The 22,145-nt window shown below is 39.7% G+C and overlaps 1 protein-coding gene across 1 annotated transcript in view; it reads left to right on the forward strand.

Moving 5' to 3' along the window:
• Positions 1–588: 588 nt before the first annotated feature.
• Positions 589–22,145, forward strand: part of gab2 (GRB2-associated binding protein 2) — a 311,584-nt gene continuing 290,027 nt past the window's right edge. The window contains exon 1 of the mRNA XM_043691671.1: positions 589–911. Coding sequence (XP_043547606.1) covers positions 840–911 — 72 coding nt within the window. The 5' untranslated portion in view covers positions 589–839. The remainder of the gene's footprint in view (positions 912–22,145) is intronic.

Consider the following 22,145-nt stretch of genomic DNA (forward strand, 5'->3'; position numbering starts at 1 on the left):
AAAACGGTGGAGGAGGGAACAGTTCTCCTGGACATTCATGATTTCTAACCATCTGTCTGTGTTGTAGATACCCCTGTTACCAGGCAGCGTTGTAAAACAGTTCTGCTGAAACCAGCGCTCTTGTTACATAATCGCGACACGGAAGACGCCTGCCACAACTATATGTTTACAATCCAATTTCTCGTCTATCCCAGTTCTCGACTTGGCTGGAAACGCCCCTTTTAAAGGTTCACTTTACGCTGAGGAGGGGAGTGTTATCTTAACCATTTAATTCTGTGATGCTGAGTGGATTAGAAATGAGGACGGTGTTGGGTTACGCAAATAGTGAACATTTTGGGTATTGTGCTCGACTATGTTAGTCTTTCATTTAAATGCCATTGGCACTTATTCAGTTTAGTTTAGTTTCACTGCCCGTGTGACTGAAATGTAAATTATATTTAACATTTTGAGCAGTCGCAAAGAGCCTGTTTTCTAAAAAGAAGCAGGACAACCCTCGAAGACCCTTCGGAATCCTGTTGATACTAGCTTATGTCATGGGAGTGTTTCATTTGGCCGTCATTAAAGGTGCCGTTCGCCTTTAAGAGCGGCTGAAGGCGGGGCGCAGAGCGGAGTGGAGCTCCTCGAAACAACAAGCTCTGCTCGCTACTTCCTACATGAGCCCGGCAGCTGGAGCAGCCACTGCGGGGCTTGCAGTGACTGTTGGAGCTTGCGGTTACAATTTACCAAAATATCCACTGGCTCCCCTTTGTAGGACAGCGCGAAACTTAAGAAGGGGAAAGCCGTTAACCTGTCACTGAATGTGACTGCATGGTGTCCTTGTAAGATTGGCATTGGGCAAGATGAGCGGAGGAGAGATCGTTTGCTGTGGATGGTTAAGAAAATCTCCACCAGAAAAGAAGTTGAGACGATATGTAAGTAAGAATGGTGCATTGTCATAGGTTTCTAAACAGTGGCAGTTTCAAAACACCAACGCTTCAGCGGCAGGTGTCCTCGCCCTTTCATGTTTGGAGAATGGCAGCCGATCCAACAACTTTAATAAAACATTTTTATTTCTGCCGCAATGGTGTTTAGGAGAGAGCTGCATACTGTTAACAGCAGATAACGCAACATGCGTCTGTTTTAGATCCTAAACAAAACATGAATTAGCTTTTATATGTAAACAAATTAGAAACACATGCAAGTTGAATTTCTCACGAATTGCAATTTCACGAAAGTAAATATTATGAGAACAGTTACATGCGTGTTAGATTGACAAATTTCATTGAAGGATGTTAATATATAAAATCCCTTGACGACTCTAACGTGGACTTGGTGTCAACTGATAATTTAGACCTTGTAACGCTGTTCCATTGGGACAATACTTTATCTGGGGTTAAATGTGATGATACCGCTGGAAGCTAGGGCGTTTTTATTTTAGATGCTTGTAGCCTCCAGTTGATGCAGATCTCCGATGTGTTTGGGTATTGATAGTCATTGTAGTGAAATTGAAAATGATAGTTGGTGCTTATGCCTGTCAGCTAAATTCGTTTCTGAACTCATACGTCTAAACTCAGGACCGTTATCCAGGAAATTAGAAGAATTTTGTACTGACATTATTTTTCGTTTCGATCATTTCAAAGTACTATTGCCAATGCCTGTGCCATGACAGTTTATTTCTGCATCTGGGTTATATTAAATGTCTTGCAATTCTTCCACTGTTTCATCGTGATGTTAGGATTTGTTTGGGCTGCAGTTTATTTATTTTGTTTCTGATCCTGTCTCCCACGCCAATACTTCCTAGATGGATTGCTTTTTTGTGTGTGTAATGTGACCTCCTGCCTAACCTTCAACTTTGCTTTGGCGCTCCTACCTCCCCCCGCCCCACGGAATTCTAGTGGATATTATCAGCTCCACTCACCACTCTCCTTTGTCCCAACGGCAGGCTTTCTTTATACGTGTGTAACTCAAACACCACTCTGCTGCTTCCGTGGCCAGAACGAAACAGAAGGCTGACGTCAAATGCACGACTGAAACCATCTCCACGGTCGTATCGAATTTCAAATAAATGTGCAGATACTGAACGTGGACTATTTCAAAATGATCATGACCCGGGCAGAGTTGTGGTGCCAAGCACTACCACACAGTGGCAGAATGTGGGGTTGAACGTCAGGCTGTGTTTACAAATCTGCCATGCTATTATACATACCCAGTAGAACTTGGGCTATCCTCCCCAGCGGGGCTGGTCTAAGACCTAAAGGAGTCAACCCGGTTATTCTGGCAAACTGATGGTTATTTATGGAGCAACCTGGGCAGAGAAGTGACAGGAAGTCACTTTTTTGGGGGGAGTGAGACTAGGTATAATAGATCCAGAAATGGGGGAAAGTTTAAATGTGTTGTTTCAAGAACAGGTTCAGCTTTTGTCAAAGTTGGTCAAGGAAGGTATAGAGTGTAAACTCGGAAGTAACAGAGTGTGTGTATATCAAAAGCTGTTCTGTTAAAAGTAAATAAATGCACCACATAATCACTTACAGTTTGTCTTTGAGCTATGCAATATGGTAGCTCACTTGATTTTTTTTTCAGTTTCACAATATTTGCCATTGAGTCTAAAGCAGTAGTTTGTTTGCAGCTTAATTCCCAGAAGTAGGATTTTCCTGTTAATCTATTGTGACCTTGCATCATTGATATACCATTTTAGCACTTATTCTGGCACCATTCAGTATTCCATTATTTGTCTTGCATCTTAATCAATTATTTCTATGTCCTATCATAAGATGATTTTGATGAGATCATCCTTAATTGTAATGTGATCACTGGGTGCACTCAGAAGATTGCCACCGACTTCTGCTAATTATAGCTTCTGTTTCCAGAACTTTTAAAATAAAAATAGCAGCTAATGGATTTTTTTTTACAGTTTATCTGAGTCCGAAAATGTATTTAAACACTCCATGTTGTTTTTATTGTGACAAGGAGATACGCATAAGATAGAAACACGGCAGAAGCTGAAATGGTTTCTTCTGTTATGTACCATTTTCCTTAATTGTCCTGGAAAAGATAGAGGTGAGCCACCATCATGAATTTGCTATAGACCATCTATTGTAGGACTACCCACAATACTGTTAAGAAGGGACTTTCCAGGTTTTTGACTCCGGGACAGTGAAGAAACAATGATTATAATTCCCCATGTCAGAATGATATATGGTTTGGAGGGGAACTTGTAATTTGTAATCTTCCTGTATATTTGCTGGCCTTGATTATCAAAGATGGTAGAGGTTGTAGGTTTGAAAAGTGCTGTTGGAGAAGCCTTGTAAGTTATTTCAGTGCATCTTGTTAATGATACACAGTGCTGCCATTGTGCATTGATGGTGGAAAGAATGCATGTTGAAGTGGTAGTTGGGGATGCCAAAAAATGGGTTTCATTGTCCTGTGTGGTGTTCAGCCTATTGTGAAGTTGGGGCTGCAATCATCCAGATAAGTTAGAAGTATACCATAACACACCTGTCTAGGTTTTGCAGAGTTCAGGAGATGAATTATTTGCTAATAGGTTTCAATTTTTTGACCTGCTCTTGTACCCTCAGTATTTATATGACCACTTCAGTTTCTGATCAATACTAAGTCCCAAGGATGTTGGTAATGGGGGTTTCAGCAATGGTAATGCCCTGGTAATATCAAAGGACAATGGTTAGATTCTCTCTTATTGGCTGTGGTCATTACTTGGCACCAATGCAGATGTTAATTGTAACTTATCTACCCAAGCCAGATGTCTTGCTGTAAATGGACATGGTCTGCTTTAGTATTTGATACAGATTGGTGCTGAACATGGGCTGACATTTCTTGCTTGCAAACGTGAACTAGATTTGCTTATGTATCAGTGGAATCTATTTTTTTTCCTGTATTGAGATAAGTTGTACAATCGGTATGGTAAGGCCCACTCATCAAGGAGTCTGGTTATTTTGCAACTTCTTTTTAACACTGGACAGTTGGGTAAGTTGTTCTTGATGACTTGGGGTCTATCATCGGTACAAGAATGATTCAACATGCCAAGGTGCAAAACAGTTGCATTATGGAAGGGTTTTTTGAAGAATGAGTTGTGGTCCAGAATCATTTAATTTGTTTAAATTGTTACAGTTATTAACATTTGTTTTAGTTGATGATTATGTTGTTACTATTTCCACTTTAAAGTGAGAATGTCAGGAGTTGGAGTTACTGAAATCAACCAATATCTTCAGGTGGAAGGGCTGTGCAGTAAAATTGCCCTTTGTCTTTTGCATTAAATATCTCTTTCTCTTGCACTTTTCAATCTTCTAACTCCCAAAAATAATCAAATATGCATAAGCCATTACATTGCTATTACATTAGCTTCTGAAGTTCGGAATAATGTAACTGCAGAATTGTACCAGTGAGGAATTGTATACCAATTAATTATCTTTGACTCAAATAATTTAATTTTCTAACTTGATGATTCTGCAGTCCTTTGCATTGTGAAAAAAGCTAAAAATGCTTTGTGATGCAATATCATCTTAAATGGTTGAGCTCTTGTGTAATTACCTTAAGTAACTTCATTCTTCGGGCAAATCATCCATTCTACTTCATTGTATTGCTTTTTTTATTTAAAAAATTCTAGATTGTATTATTTTGCAAAAATATGTTATTGCAAACCTGCATCTTGGGATTACTATGGTTTCGGAACTGCTTTGTTAACCTTTGATTATTTATGAATCAATATGTCTTTGCACATCAGAACATGATTTGCATCTTTTACATCTGGCACTTGTAGTTTCCTATTTCATTGTAAAATACAGCAACTAATTCCTTTTTAACAATTGTAATAGGTAACTTCGTAAAATCTCCAATCTTATGATTGATTTTCATGTATTTGGAAAGGCAAGAACTGATTAGGGATAGTCAACATGGCTTTGTGTGTGGGAAATCATGTCTCACAAACTTGATTGAATTTCTTGAAGAAGTAACCAAGAGGATTGATGAGGGCAGAGTTATATGGACTTCAGTAAAGCGTTCAACAAGGTTCCCCCTGGGAGACCGGTTAGCAAGGTTAGATCTCATGAAATGCAGGGAGAACAAGCCATTTGGATATGGAACTAGCTCGAAAGTAGAAGATAGAAGGTGGTGTTGGAGGACTGTAACAAGTGGAGTGCCACAAGGATCAGTGCTGGGTCCACTACTTTTCATCATTTATATAAATGTTTTGGCTATGAACATAGGAGGTGTAGTTAGTAGTTTGCAGAAAATTGGAAGTGTAGTGGACAGTGAAGAAGGTTACCTCAAACTGCAACGGGATCTTGATCAGATAGGCCAATGGGCTGAGGAGTGGCAGATGGAGTTTAACTTCAATAAATGCAAGATGCTACATTTTGGGAAATCAAACCTTAGCAGGACTTATACACTTAACGGGAAGGTCCTAGGGAGTGCAGGTTCATCGCTCCTTGAAAGTAGAGTTGCAGGTAGATAGGATAGTGAAGAAGGTGTTTGGTATGCTTTCCTTTATTGGCCGGAGCATTGAGTACAGGAATTGGGAGGTCATGTCGTGGCTGTACAGGACATTGGTTAGGCCAATTTTGGAATATTGTAGATTAATCCTTGTTCCGAAGTGCTGCCTTAATTACTTCAATCGTTATTTGGTAATATAGAGTGGTCCCAACAGTAAAACATCGTGTCATATTTTTTCTTCTTCTTTTGCTAGTACTAGTTCTGTATAAATCAAAACTTCTCTGACTCAAAATGGAGAAGACCAAAATGACCTCTTTTGAGATTCTTCTGCAAAATCAACTCTCACTTGTCAATAATTCCTGTTCACATCTCAGTTGCAAAATCTGACTTGACCACATTCCTTTGGAAGTGATGATGTCCTGTTGGGCACTATGTTTTATATCCGTTCACTTCTGCATAGTGATCACTTGCTGGCACTCAACATTACATGCTTCAGACGCTACAGGATAATTATACCTGTCTTTCATCACCTTTCAGTATTTTGTGTTTTCTTTATTTTCTCATTCTTCCACTGTATCAGCCAACATGACCTTAAATTTGTCCACACTTCTGCTGTATATGTTGTTTCACAGTTAGCTCTAGAATTATGTCACAAAATCTCACCACCTTTATAGAGTCATAGAGATGTACAGCATGGAAACAGACCCTTCGATCCAACTCGTCCATGCCGACCAGATATCCCAACTCAATCTAGTCCCACCTGCCAGCACCCGGCCTAAATCCCTCCAGACCCTTCCTATTCATATACCCATCCCAATGCCTCTTAAATGTTGCAATTGTACCAGCCTCCACCACATCCTCTGGCAGCTCATTCTATACATGTACCACCCTCTGCGTGATAAAGTTGCCCCTTAGGTCTCTTTTATATCTTTCCCCTCTCACCCTAAACCTATGCCCTCTTACGCAATATTCCAACAGTGGCCTAACCAATGTTCTGTACAGCCACAACATGACCTCCCAAATCCTGTACTCAATATTCTGACCAATAATGGAAAGCATACCAAACGCCTTTTTCACTATCCTATCTACCTGAGACTCCACTTTAAAGGACCTATGAACATGCACTCCAAGGTCTCTTTATTCAGCAACACTCCCTAGGACCTTACCATTAAGTGCATAAGTCCTGCTTAGATTTGCTTTTCCAAAATGCAGCACCTCACATTTATCTGCATTAAACTCCATCTGCCACTTCTCAGCCCATTGGCCAATCTGGTCCAGATCCTGTTGTAATCTGAGGTAACTCTCTTCGCTGCCCTTCTAGAATAACGGCACAACATTTGTACCCTCCAGTCTTCCGAGATGTCACCCGTGGCTAACAATGATACAAAAATATCAGCCAGGCCCCCCTTTCTATTCCATTATATAAAACAAAATTAAAATCCATCTCTCACCAACTGTCTTAGTCACTTCACTTCTTTTTGACTGTATTATTCTTTCTATGATCACATTCACGTACTTTGGGATATTAAATGTTTGATAAAAGTGCAATGTAAAGGAGAAAACAGACTTGCATTTACCTTATATGACCACAGGATGTCCTAAATTGTATTATTGTTGTGATGTGGAAACACTGCTGGCAATTTACATACAGTAAGCTCCTACAAAAGCTTAATGATAATGACCAGGTAACCTGTTTTGTGACATTGATTTTATATGTTGGCATAGATACTAGGGATAACTTCTCTGTTCTTCTTAATAGTAACAAAATATATTTTGCAGCCTTATTGAAGGGCAGAAGCTGTCTCAGTTTAGAATCACAATCAAAAGGTGACACTCCTTCATTAATACACTAAAGTGTCAGGTTTATGCTTGGCTCTTGTGCTCAAGGCTTCTCGAGTGAAACTTGAACACAATCATTTGACCTGGCTAACAGGGTTACCATCAAGGCAAGTTGTAAAGTTACAAGCATTTGTTTTCAGAGACCTCACTGACCTGTCTCACCCTTCTATTTCTCTATAGTCTTATCCTACCCACTGCAATCGATTTTGTTTTGTATATCTAAGTGTCCCAAGATATTACTTCCTCTGGTTTTCATGTCATTTGACCTGATGTTGAAACTCCTTCTCTCTGACCAGAATTCTGGTTAACTAATCCGACCCCACCTATCTTCCCAATTATTTACTTATTTATTGTATGTTACCCTGTTTTTTTTTCTACATCTACTTGGGTTTTTGAACATTAAGAATATCCTTAAAAACCTAAATTATTTTATGCAGAAGTGACAAGTTTTTCCAGTGGGATTGCAATCCTGTTTGTAAACATGTGCTGATGTGGTTAAGACCTACTGAACTTGTCAAACGTACACAGATCAGTCTTTACTGGATATATCTATTAATTCCAGTCAACTCTATGCTATCGGTCAAGAAGTTGTTGCACGAAAAATAAATAACTTGTAATTATTGCAGTAATAAGTCTCCAGATCACTGTTAATCTTGAACTTTTGCTTCTAGTTTGAGACCATCTGACCACTTCCAAATATCTTTGCTTTATTATCAGGGAGCCAGTGCTTCCCTATAGAAATTAGTCAAAAGGTTTTTCTTAGCTTCCAATGCTGCCTTTGGTTGTGTTTGTTATTTACTCCATTGTTTCCTGAACATATTTTTTTTAATTACTTAAACAATTTTTTTTTTCTCTATATTGCACTTGAGAGGATACAGAATAAATTCACCAGGGTGTTGCCTGGGCTGGAGCAATTCGGCTACGAAGAGAGACTAGGTAGACTGGGGTTGTTTCTCTCCAAGAAGAGAAGGCTATGGCAATCTGATTGGCATGTATAATGTTCTGAGAGGCATTTACTGGGTAGGTAAGGAAAAACTGTGCCCCTGATAGAGGACTCAATATCCACAGCTTTAAGGTAAGGAGCAGGAGGTTTAGAGGGGATTTGAGGAAAAGATTTTTCATCCAGAAGGTTGTGGGTAAGTGCCTGAAAGAGTGACTACTCTCCTACGAACCTGACCTTGAGAATTTTTTAAAACAAAGGTAAGGAGCAGGAGGTTTAGAGGGGATTTGAGGAAAAGATTTTTCATCCAGAAGGTTGTGGGTAAGTGCCTGAAAGAGTGGTAGAAGCAGAAACCCTCAAGAAGTTTAGAAGATTTAAGATGAAAATTTGAAATGTCATGGCATACAAGGCTATGGGCCAATGACATTAAAATTGATGGAAGTTTGGTGACTGATGTGGACTCAATAGATCTCTTTCTATGCTGTAAAACAGTGACTCTATCTTTTTGCAGCTTGTTATTGTATAGGCACACAAAAACTTTTCATTTTCCATAGGTTTCTTTAATATGATAATTGTCTGAAGATATTTTAACTTAAATTTTGGGTAATCTGGGCTCTTCCTTCACTTTAATTCATATCAAAATACAAAAAAAAGCAGTATATGCACCAGACCTGATAGAATGAAAATTTATTCTCATGGGTTTTATCTAATTTGGTATAAGTGAAGACATGAGGATGAAGATTTGTTTCCTACATGCTTCTACATGAACACCATCTGCGAATAACGTTTTGTTTTAGATTCACCTTTGTGAATCTAACTCCTTCAATTTTTTTTTAAGAATTATTTTATTCCAGTTTTTAGGAAGCACCTTTTAACATAGATGATTCTTGGGCATCAGCAGTCACTTATGTAACTAAAGCTGAATGAAAATTGGAAATCCGTGACACTATAGATGAAATATACCTCGTGGAGAAATTGATTACTTGAAGCATGTTTTATAGAGTGTAGACCAGAGGAGTGGGTTGTTTCATCTTACATGTAGCTCAGCAGTCAGGTGTAGTGAATGGGGAATCTTATTCTGCCATTAACACTAGTGGAGAATAATTAACTGGAGTTTGATTCAGATAAGAGTATGGGACTAGGCAGTATTATTAAATTAGACCCAGATGGATGATTACAAGGGAGAATCTCATGTGATGTTGATTATGTGACATGGCCCATTGTTAATCTACTGTTTATCCAAGAGCTGGACATCAGAGCAAGCCATTTGGTGACTTGAACCACAGGAGCAGGAAAACCTTTACCCTTTTACCATCTCTGAATTTTGGAATGTCCAAATGTATTACCTTCCTAGCATTGACAGTCTACCTCTGTTTGAGTGCTTTGGTTTTTAGCATCTGTATAAAGTTTGTTTAATAATAGAGCCTCTTTCCTCCAGACCTTCTTGGGTTATTGGATAGCCCCTATAGTCTCCTATCTCATCAAGAAATCATCAGCCAAGTTGATAAGAGTTCCATTTGATACCTGAGGCATGCACAGTGCCGGCAGTGTGCACAATTTTCCAGGTGTACTGCAAACATTCATCAAAGCACCTTCATCAGCACTTTCCAAGCCCATGGCCTGTAAAATTTGGAAGGACAAAGGCAGCAAAAGCTCAGGAACCTTGCATGTTTTCCTTCAAAACATGAATCATTCTTTTTCACCGTCACTGAATCAAAATCCTGGAACTCTCCTTCGCTTGCTCCCCCACTGTTATTTTTCCCAACACCACATGGACTAAAACAGTTCAAGATGACTGGTCATTGACCAAGCTTTGTTTATAATGTGCTTCCTGTAAGGACTCCATTGCATTCTCCCAGTTTCTCCGTATTTGCATCTGTTCCGATCTTCTAGAGGGGTTCTTCTAGCATGTTTTCCTTTTTCTTCAACTGAGGACATTCAACACCTCTAACCAAAATCCATCATTGACCAAGTCCTGGTTGATTTCATAGAATCCCTACAGTGTGAAAACAGGCCATTCGGCCCATCAAGTCCACACTGACCCTCCGCAGAGCATCCCACCCCCTACTTCTACATTCCCCATGGCTAACCACACCTAGCCTGCACACTATGGTTAATTTAGCATGGCCAATTGACCTAATCTGCACATCTTTGAACTGAGAGGAAACCAGAGCACCTGGCGGAAGCCCACACAGACACTGAGAACGTGCAAACTTCACACAGCCAGTTGCTCAAGGCTAGAATTGAACCCGGGTCTCTGGAGCTGTAAGGCAGCAGCACTAACCACTGAGCCACCGTGCTGCCCTATTTCCTATCCTTCTGCCCTCAACCATTACCTACCCAGAGCAAATAAGGTTCCTCCTGTCCACCACATCAGCATCTGCATTCAAAGGATCGTTCTCCAACTTTTCCACCATCAGCAACAGGATGCCACAACCAAACAAATCTTTCCCTTCCCTCCCTCGCTGGGATTTCACAAAGATGATTCCCTCCACTATACCTAGTCCACTCCTCTGTCACTCCTAATTCTACCTCAATAACTCCCCAGCCCCATACATGCTATTACAAAAGATGTAACACTTTCCCTTTTCTTTTCCCTCTCCTCCAAGCCTGCAGACACTTTGTAGCAACAGTTTACTTGTACTTTCAATCTAATTTACTTCAATCAGTGCTCACAGTGTGGTCTCCTTGCTTTTCAGAACATCTCCGCCATATGTAAATAAAAATAATGCCCCAATTGCTTGCCATTTCGATACACCATCCTGCTGTCATGTTACCATTTTTGCATTAGGCCAACTGCAGTTCTCTAATGCAAGTGGGAGGACTAGCAACATTATTGTTCACTTCTTAACGTTTACAAATTTCAGGACACAATATTGAGTTTGACAACTTCACAACATGAAAACACTCTTCCAATTTGATTACACCTATTTTTCCCCCATTAACCTCTCAAAGTTCCTGCATGAGTTTGCTGTCAGGAGAGTGGACTTATTTTCTATCATTCATGCCTATAACTATTCTCCATCTATGTTGCTCTCCAATGACCAATAATACTCCCTTTACCTGTTGCTCTGTGAATCCTCACTATCTATATTTACTCATCCTGATTGATGGTAAACCCATTCTTGGTGCACATATGGTGTTTCAAGCTTTACAGAATTCATTCAATTTTCATCGTAAGTACAAAAGAGATGATACTTTATAAATGCAGTAGTTTTCAGCCTCGCCGTTTTTGGGGTGCCAGTTGACTGAAGTAGTTTATATGCTTTCAATCATCACTATTGTACTTTAAATTACTAAAGCTCAGGCCTCATTAACCTTTGCTATCACTATCCCTTGTGCATGTTCAAAGTCATGTATTGAACTCTAATTGGCTTATTAGTGCATGAAAAGCTCATGGTCATGGTTTTTGGATTGGCAAGTTAGCCTATGCCTAACTTCTGAATGCTTTTTTAATAGTCATCCTATTGACATCACTTCCCACTGTTTCCTTTTATTCTTCAAAATGCTAATCACTCTCCTTTTAACAACTTGTTCCTCTCGGCTCGCTAGTTTGATCAATCTTTTCACAATCACTGAAATGTTACAGCACAAAAGAAGCCACTTTGGCCTGTTGTGCCTATAAATGAGCATCATTACAGAGTGCTGGGCACCTGTTTCCCCAGCCCCTTACTGATTATTTTTTAACAAATAATCATCCAATTCCCCCTTGAATGCCACAACTGGACCTACTTAGACCACATTTCCAGGCAATACATTCCATGTCCAAACTACTCACTGTATTGGGAAAGTTTTTTTTTGCAATTCTCTCTAGTTGCTTTTACAGATCATTTTTAAAGAAATGCCTTCTTGCACTGGTTTCTTTTTATGAGTCGGAACAGTTTCTTCTGATCCACTCTATCGAACACTCCTCTGACTTTGTAAACCTCTATCAAGTCTACTCTAGCCACCTTTATCTCTGAGGAGAGCAGTTCAAAATTCTTCATTCCCCCACATAGTTGAAGTTCCTCAGCCCTGGAACCATTCTAGCAAATGACTTGTTCATACTCTCCGCTGTGTTTGCATCTTTCCTATAATGTAGAGTTCTGGATGCCACAAGTGATTCAGCTCAGGTCTAATAAGTGACCCTGTTACTAAAGCTGAGGATACTTGTGCTTTACATATTGACCGCTCTAAACTCATTCCCGTTGAAGGGCTTATGCTGGAAACATCGATTCTCCTGCTTCTCGGACGCTGCCTGATCTGCTGTGCTTTTCCAGCAAAGCCGACTAGACTCTGACCGCCAGCATCTGCAGTCCTCACTTTCTCCTAACTGATCTCTGTAACTGTCCTGCCACTTTGAATCATCTGTGCACTTATCCACCCAGGTCCCTCTGCTCCTTAGGACTGTACCCTCTATTTTAGATTATCTTTGTGTTCTTCCTAGCGAAATGCATCACCTCATGCTTCTCTGCACTGAACCTCATCTGCCACTGATCTGCCCACACTACCAATTGGTCTATATCATTCTCGAGTTCTATACTGTCCTCCTCACAGTTTACTATTCTTAGATGTTTTGCGTCATCTGCAAATTTAGAAATTGCCCCTTCATATCAAGATCTAGTTTTTCTTTCAGGTAATGCAAGAGTCCCAATACTGAACCTTCTTCCAGCCTGAAAAATATCCATTGACCATTACTATCTCTTTCCTATAACTCAGCCAATTTTGTATCTATGTTGCTACTGAGCCTTTTATTCCATGACCTGTAACTTTCCACAAGTCTATTGTGTCAAATCTTTTCCAAGATTGTGAACAATGAACAATTTGTCTCCTTAAAGAATGTATTGTCACTTCTTAGTGATTAACTATATCATTCCAAATGATTCATCTGGACAATCAAAATAACGATAAAACTCATGATGGAACCTAACTCCAATGTAATGTGTACACATGGACACACCCATAGACTTGTTACATACTTTTGTTACAAACTAAACCATTTAAAAACATTAGCTTGAGCCATATACCAACATATGCTACCTTCATTTTTTCTTTCCTACAGTGTTTCAGCTAACCACAGTCAAATAAAATATAAATTTTGAATTGATTTTAAAGCATCACCAATGTTTGTTTAATCATGCAATACATTATTTCTTTTTGTCAACACCAAAGCTTTCTTAAAAACTTGATAAACTCTTTCTTTTTACGTCAGAGCTTTTTGAAAGTTCATTTTGACTTGACTGACAAATCTGATATGTGACAGAGTTACAACCTTAATGAAGTTGTGTTAATTCAGTTTAACGAGAACTCGGGAACATCAGGCCAAGGGTCAGCCTGTCCAAATTGTCTTGGAAACATTGCAACATTCATTGCATCATTTTGTTGCTTCATTCTCACAACTCACATTTCCACCTTGTTTGGTGGCTTTCTCAAACTTTGAAATATTACAGTTTGTCTTTATATCCCACTTGTTAATATAGATTTTGAACAACTGGGACTCCTAGCACTAATCCCAGAAGGGGTACCACCCAATTGTTCCACATTGCCAAATTGTGTCCTCCACATTTGGTGTTAACTGAGTTCGGACTGTGTAAGATGCCAAGAATGAAAAGGATGAGGGTAAGGCCAGTCAGCATGATTTTAAGGCTGTTCACTCATCTGTGGGAGATTGGTATTGGAAACTGCAGCAAAGACAACCATGGAGACATTTCTTTTGCTAGTCACAGTGTCATACAACACAGAAACCGCTCTTTGTCCAACTAGTCCATGACAGCCATAATCCCAAACTAAACTAATCCCACCTCCTGTGCATGGCCGATATCCCTCCAAATATTTCTTATTTATGGTCTTCCCTAAATGTCTTTTGAATATTGTAACTCTACCCGCATCCACCACTTCCTCTGGAAGTTCATTCCTCACACAAACCACACTCTATTTTACAAAAGAAAATGCCCTATATCTTTTTTTCAAAAAGTCTTTCAAAAATATAGCTCCTGGTCTTGAAATCCCCCATGTCTAAGGAAAAGACACCTGCCATTCACTTTCTGTGCCCCTCATGATGTTGCAAACCTCGGGTCAGCCCTCAACCTGCTATGCTCCAGTGCAAAAAGTCACAGCCTCTCCTTGTAACTCAAACCTAAATTCCTAGCAACATTCCAGAGAGTGGTGGGTGTATGGAATGCTCTGCCCCAGAAGGCTGTGGAGGCCAAGTCTCTGGATACTTTCAAGAAAGAGTTGGATAGAGCTCTTAAGGATAGTGGAATCAAGCATTATGGGGATAAGGCAGGAACAGGATACTGATTAAGGATGATCAGCCATGATCATAATGAATGGTGGTGCTGGCTCGAAGGGCAGAATGGCCTACTCCTGCACCTATTGTCTATTGTCCTATTAAATCTTATCTGAACTCTCTCCAGCTTAATATAGTGTTATTGATTTTCTATATGTGATGTATACAACTCCCAAAGAAGGTTCCATAACATTTACGTGGCTAATTAATATAATTTATCTCTCCTAGTCCTTAACCTCACATCAGGACATGGGTCAAACACACTGAATCAAGCGCTGACCCTGCAAAGTCCATCAGTATCTAGGGCAGCATAGTGGCTCAGTGGTTAGCACTGCTGCCTCGCAGTGCCAGGGACCCGGGTTAGATTCCAGCCTCCATGTGAGTGTGCAAACTCCACTCAGGCATTTTCCCTGTGCCTGTGTGGGTTTCCTTTTGACTTGGCTGACTTTGAGCTGTGAAAGATCTATCTGGTTTAGTGTTGAAGCAGATGGAGATTTATTTCTTCTGAAGATAACAGTGGTGGTGGGTTCTTGTTGAAATCTCTAGCACGTGGAGAGTTTAAAAAATCAACAGATACAATTGAAAACTTAAATGTTTTCTGGAGGGGAAGGGATAATTGTCTGGAGGGATCTCACTTTTACATCCCATGCTTATACTCTGAAGAAAAAAATGGCTGCTTAATTGCACAATTTATTTGCTGTCTTGTCAAATGACCCTCTGTCCAGCTGACCAGTGACCCAAGTATGGTCGTGGCTAATATATTTCACATGTACTTTGGTTAGATTATGACTAAATTCTTTTCTCAACGAGGGCTCTTTGTCTGAACTGAATGTCAATTGCTGGTTCCCTACTAATTTGAGTATGAATGTCTTGTGAATTGGGAAAGGAGATTTGGTGCATTCACATTCTCCTAACATAAATTGTCTTTGGACACCTGCAGACAGTTAGTCTTAAAATATAGAAGATACAGTGATATAAATGTGCAGCTATCATTGATCATGATTGCAAGCCACTGCAATGGTGTTTTCAGACCAGTTAATTTATAAAGTCATTGTGCTATAAAGCATGCCATCACAATTATGTTTCAATTTAGTCACCTCTGACTCGTAGAGTCATAGAGATGTACAGCATGGAAATAGACCCTTCAGTCCAACCCGTCCATGCTGACCAGATATCCCAACCCAATCTAGTCCCACCTGCCAGCACCCGGCCCATATCTCTCCAAACCCTTCCTATTCATATACCCATCCAAATGCCTTTAAATGTTGCAATTGTACCAACCTCCACCACCTCCTCTGGCAACTCATTCCACACATACCACCCTCTGCGTGAAAAAGTTGCCCCTTAGGTCTCTTTTATATCTTTCCCCTCTCACCCTAAATCTATGCCCTCTAGTTCTTGATTACCCCTCCCCCAGGGAAAAGACTTTAAGTCATGTCCAAATGTTTTATTGCTCATGGGACGCTTACTGAAATTCTGTAGCTGTTTTGGAGCAAACACCAGCTATTTTGCATATTATGCGTTCAAGTCAGATGATGTAACATCAGTTGTTGCTTCTGCTTTGCCAGTTTTTTAAAAATAAGCACATTAGAACAGGGAAAACTAAAAATATATGTGAAATCTGTATTTGTACACCAGTTTTAAAGTAGTAAGAAAGAGTCACAAGATGCTTCACAGAAATATGGTTAAACTGTATCTGTCTCAGAACCACATGGAATATTATGACAGGCAGCCAAAAGCTTGGTCAAAGATGCAAACTTCAAGGAGCTGAGCAAAGAGGTTTAAACAGGAAATTTCTGAGCTTAACATCTATACAGCTAAAGGCTGTGTCAGTAGTGGGCCAAAGTAAATAGTGATTTTTAGAAGAGACTGAGTCCTTGGAGAATCATAGGCTGGAGGAGCTAGAAGGCATGAGACCACAGAGGGACATAACTATGAGCATGAGATTTGAAGCATTAGTGGACCAAGAGCTAATGTACGTCAGGGAGCAGTAGTGGTGGGTGAGCAGGACTCAATGCAAGTTAAGATTGTTTCTGTCACTGATTAAAACTATTTTGTTTTAAGAAGCCAGTATATAATTACAACCATAATGGGTGCTTTTATGGTTTGTATTACTGTAGACATGTTTGTCAATAGCTTTATTAATTTTTAAATTCTGTTCACCTGAGGAACTAAATATGGTGCTTTTTAATATATTGGAACTTTGTTCAGGCATTTTCTTTTGAAACGTATTAAATTTTTCATGCTATTTAGGAATATTTTTCAACTATTCTTAAGGATGTTACAGCATCTATGAATACTTAAGTGGAACATAATTGGTTTAATTCCTAATGTTATAAACTTGAAAGAGTTTTTGTCCTTAGTCATTGCTCTTCACGTCATTATCAGGAGATGAAAAGAAGGTGGTGGTAGAGGGTAGCTTTTCAGGCCAGAAGCCAGAGACCTGTGCTTTGCCACAAGGATCGATGACTGTATTTTGCTATTTATAGAGTCATAGAGTCATAGAGATGTACAGCATGGAAACAGACCCTTCGGTCCAACCCGTACCAGCCTCCACCACTTCCTCTGGCAGCTCATTCCATATACGTACCACCCTCTGCATGAAAAAGTTGCCCCTTAGGTGTCTTTTATATCTTTTCCCCTCTCACCCTAAACCTATGCCCTCTAGTTCTGGACTCCCTGACCCCAGGAAAAAGACTTTGCCTATTTACCCTATCCATGCCCTCGTAATTTTGTAAACCTCTAAGATCACCTGTCGGCCTCCGACGCTCCAAGGAAAACAGCCCCAGTCTGTTCATCCTCTCCATATAACTCAAATCCTCCAACCCTGGCAACATCCTTGTAAATCTTTTATGAACCCTTTCAAGTTTCACAATATCTTTCCAATAGGAAGGAGATCAGAACTGCGTGCAATATTCCAACAGTGGCCTCACGAATGTCTTGTACAGCCGCAACATGACCTCCCAACTCCTGTACTCAATACTCTGACCAATAAATGAAAGCATACCAAACGCTTTCTTCACTATACTATCTACCTGAGACTCCACTTTCAAGGAGCTATGAACCTGCACTCCAAGATCTTTGTTCTGCAACACTCCCTAGGACCTTACCATTAAGCGTATAAGTCCTGTTGTCCACTACACCTCCAATTTTGGTGTCATCTGCAAACTTACTAACTGTACCTCTTATGCTCCCATCCAAAGCATTTATGTAAATGACAAAAAGTAGAGGACCCAGCACCGATCCTTGTGGCACTCCACTGTTCACAGGCCTCCAGTCTGAAAACAACCCTCCACTGTCTTCTACCTTTGAGCCAGTTCTGTATCCAAGTGGCTAGTTCCCTCTGTATTCCATGAGATCTAACCTTGCTAACCAGTCTCCCTTGGGGAACCTTGTCGAATGCCTTACTGAAGTCCATATAGATCACGTCTACCACTCTGCCCTCATCAATCCTCTTTGTTGCTTCTTCAAAAACCTCAATCAAGTTTGTGAGACATGATTTCCCACACACAAAGCCATGTTGACTATCCCTAATCCGTCCTTGCCTTTCCAAATACATGTTCATCCTGTCCCTCAGGATTCCCTCCAACAACTTGCCCACCACTGAGGTCAGGCTCACCGGTCTATAGTTCCCTGGCTTGTCTTTACTGCCCTTCTTAAACAGTGGCACCACGTTTGCCAACCATGTCCTTTTCCACAGTAAATACTGATGCAAAATATTCATTTAGTATCTCCCCCATTTTCTGCGGCTCCACACAAGGGCCGCCTTGCTGATCTTTGAGGGGCTCTATTCTCTCCCTAGTTACCCTTATGTCCTTAATATATTTGTAAAAACTCTTTGGATTCTCCTTAATTCTATTTGCCAAAGCTATCTCATGTCCCCTTTTTGCCCTCCTGATTTCCCTCTTTAGTATACTCCTACTTCCTTTATACTCTTCTAAGGATTCACTCGATCTATCCTGTCTATACCTGACATATGCTTCCTTCTTTTTCTTAACCAAACCCTCAATTTCTTTAGTCATCCAGCATTCCCTATACCTACCAGCCTTTCCTTTCACCCTGACAGGAATATGCTTCCTCTGGATTTTTTATATCTCATTTCAGAAGGCTTCCCATTTTCCAGCCGTCCTTTTACCTGCGAACATCTGCCTCCAATCAGCTTTCGAAAGTTCTTGTCTAATACCGTCAAAATTGGATGTGAATATAGGAGATATGGTTAGTAGTTTGCAGGTGACACCAAAGTCGGTGGTGTAATGTTAAGTGAAGAAGATTTATCTCCGAGTACAATGGGATCTTGATCAAATGGGCCAAGAAGTGGCAGATGGAGTTTAATTTAGATAAATGTGAGGTGTTGCATCTTGGAAAGATGAAGATAGGGCTTATACAGTTAATGGTCAGGCCCTGAAGAGCATTACTGAATAAAGAGACAGCGGTGCAGGTACATAGTTTCATGAATGCAGACAAGATCGTAAAGAAGGCATTTGGTACATTTGCCTTCATAGATCAGAACATTGAGTCTCGGAGTTGGGACATCATGCTACAGCTGTGCAGGACATTGGAGAAGTGACTTTTGGAATATTGCATACAATTCTGGTTGCCCTTCTATACGAAGGATGTTGTTAAACTTGAGAGGGTGCAGAAAAAGTTTATAAAGATGTTGCTGAGACTGAAGGGTTTGAGTTATAAGGAAAGGCTGAATATGCTGTGGCTTTTTTTCCCTGCATGTCGGAGGATGAGGGGTGACCTTATAGTTGTTAAGAAAATCCTGATGGATGTGGATAGGGTAAATAGCCAAGGTCTTTTTCCTTGGGTGGGGGAGTCCAAAACTAGAGGGCACAGGTTTAGGTTGAAAGAGGAAAGATTTAAATAGGATCTAAGGGGTAACATTTCATGCAAAGGGTGGTATGTGTATGGAACAAACTATCAGAGGAGGTATTGTAGGTGGGTATAATTACAACATTTAAAAGGCATCTGGATAGGTACATGAATAGGAAAAGTTTAGAGGAATATTGGCCAAATGCTGGCAAATGGGAACATGTCAGATTCAGATGTCTGGTCAGCAAGGACGAGTTGGACTGAAGGGTCTGTTTCCATGTTGTAAGACTCTATAACTGGGATATCTGAAGCAACTCAAAATTTCGAACACCTGCTCTGATTGAATTAAGTGATCTCAGGAAATAGTAAATTATAAATAACCATTGCAGAATTTAGCACAATCTGTTATCTGTTATCTGTTGTTCAGTATTATTTACTTTTGAAGCAGGAAGGGGAAAAACCTGAAAGGATAGCATTATGACTAAAGATGTTTATTCCAGTGCATTTGTGGACTTGAATGACAAAAATCCAACTAGTTTTGTTATTGCACTTGCTTCCCAATTTTTTTAAAGCATAAAGTGAGCTATTTATCTCATTTACAACTTGAGACTGGAGATGTCATCTCCTACAGGCTCATATTTAGGAATGTCACTTTAATAATAATGTCATAGTATAACATGAAAAATATCACATGAAACACATTGTGAATAAACCACATCACCATGTATGGGATTGTAAAGTTGTCATAGAATTTTTTTTATGTTGAATGGGAAAATGTGCATCATTGTTCTGGCTCATATTAAAAGCATTAGAGTCTAGACAATTTGTTCATCCTGGAACTTAGTCAGAATTAATTTGTTTGAATCAGTAATTTTGTATAGTTCTAAATTTTGGTGACCAGTAGACTTGGCTCATAGACTACAAATACTTTGTTAGTTCAAATTTCGACTGTAACTATGACAACTATCCACCAGCTGACACGATGGTTCAGACTCTTTTGCTACTCTTGTATCAGAAATGGCAAAATCATTGATTCACTATTATGGGGGTGTTATTGGGAACAAAATACATCTGTTTTCTTCATTGTGCTTTAATTTCTATACCACTTCTGGATACTAAACTTGTTTGACATCTGAGTGTTATTTGTCATTCCTAAAGACTGCCTCATTCGCACATTCCTCAAGAAGCGTCATCCACTTTTCTTCTGCAGTCTCATCCAGCTGAGTTTACCAAGGCAGCCTATGGTATGTATATTATATCTCATTGGAAGGATTTCCATCACAGCCTCTCTGCAGCATAGTTTGTGCGCTATCTTTCTATATCTCAATACCCTCCCATGTTTATTTCAAAAGATTTTACTAAGTGCGCCATTTTGATCTCTTAGGTAATAGTAGATAGTGAACCTTGAATTCAATAAAATCTGGAATTAAAAACCAGCCTAATTGTGATTATGTAACTATTGTTGTGAAAACCCATCTGGTTCACCAACATCTTTTAAGGGAAGGAAATCTGCCACCCTTATCTGATCTGGCCTACATGTGTCTCCAGACCCAGAGCATTGTGGTTGACTCTTTAACTATCCTCTGGCCAGTCAGGCATGGGCAATAAATGCTGACTGCACTAGTGACTGCTACATCCAATGTGCAGAAAAAATTGCAATCACTTCCATCAGTCCTTCCTATTTTTATTCAACTTTCTTCTTCGAAATCCTTTTTGTTTTGGAAAGAAAATCATTTCAGTAGAAAGTGGACCTTTTGTATCATTTGGAGTACTCAGTGTGAATAGTTTGAATTTATTTAATGGGAAACTAGTTAAATTCATCGTAAGAAATGATTGGAAGGATGTGTTGATATGTTCGATGATGTGTGAAGGGAGGGGACATGTGTGGAAGTAGTTTGGTTTAATCAAATGGCTGGCTTCTGTGTTGCTGGTTGTATTTAATGCTATTTTAACAATGAAATGCTTCTGTAAGGTATTGTTTTATTGCTGACTTTCTTTCAGAGAGAATTCCTGCATAACTCGCTGAGCCTCACCCTGGCATCAAAACAACCTTATGCTGAAACATGATTATGTCCATAATCAGTTCCTATCTATCAGTTTGCTTCCAATCAAGATAATGAATCACACTGCTCATTTTTGGAATATTACAGCACTGCAACAACATAAAGGAGAACTGCTTTGCGTGAACATTAAGCTGGAAGTAAAATTGTACTCTGCTGTGGCTGAACATTTGTTGTAATGACAAATGAATTTAGAAGCAGGTTGGTGTCTTTTTCCCTTCCACCCCTCAACTCCCACCTCATTTCTATTTTCTATTTCCTTTAGAATGACTAAAATTAGGTCCTCGAGTGGCTTAACTGGATAAGATGCTCTTATGATGTCAGTCATGGTCACTCACTGTCTAGACTTGGAGAATAATGGTCAGTGATGAGACATAGGTTTTAGTTCTTTTATGATAATTGTGACTGTTAGAAGTCCTTCATTAAATTAACTTGTCTATTACAATTCATTAAACTTGTTAGCAAAATTGAATCTCTTGCATGCAATGGGCAGTAGCAATGTGAGTACAAAATGTCCCAAACGATCAAAAACCGTTGTGAATTATTGCTGTTTGGACTGGAGAGGTATCTCCCCAAGTTTAGTGTTATGGTCATTGGTTTTGATGGACATTAACGACTTGGACTCAAAATCCATTTTTGAAATTTGCAGACGGCAAAACTTGGAAATATACTAATAGTGAGAAATACAAGAAACTTCTGGCAGGCATGTTAAGTGGAAGAGGTGGATGCAAGACAAATGAAATTTAACACCGAAGAGATGAGCCATGTTTAAATGAATAATTGGGAGGGATCATTCATA

Source organism: Chiloscyllium plagiosum, chromosome 6 (genome assembly GCF_004010195.1).
Source record: "Chiloscyllium plagiosum isolate BGI_BamShark_2017 chromosome 6, ASM401019v2, whole genome shotgun sequence".
Classification (NCBI taxonomy): Eukaryota; Metazoa; Chordata; class Chondrichthyes; order Orectolobiformes; family Hemiscylliidae; genus Chiloscyllium; species Chiloscyllium plagiosum.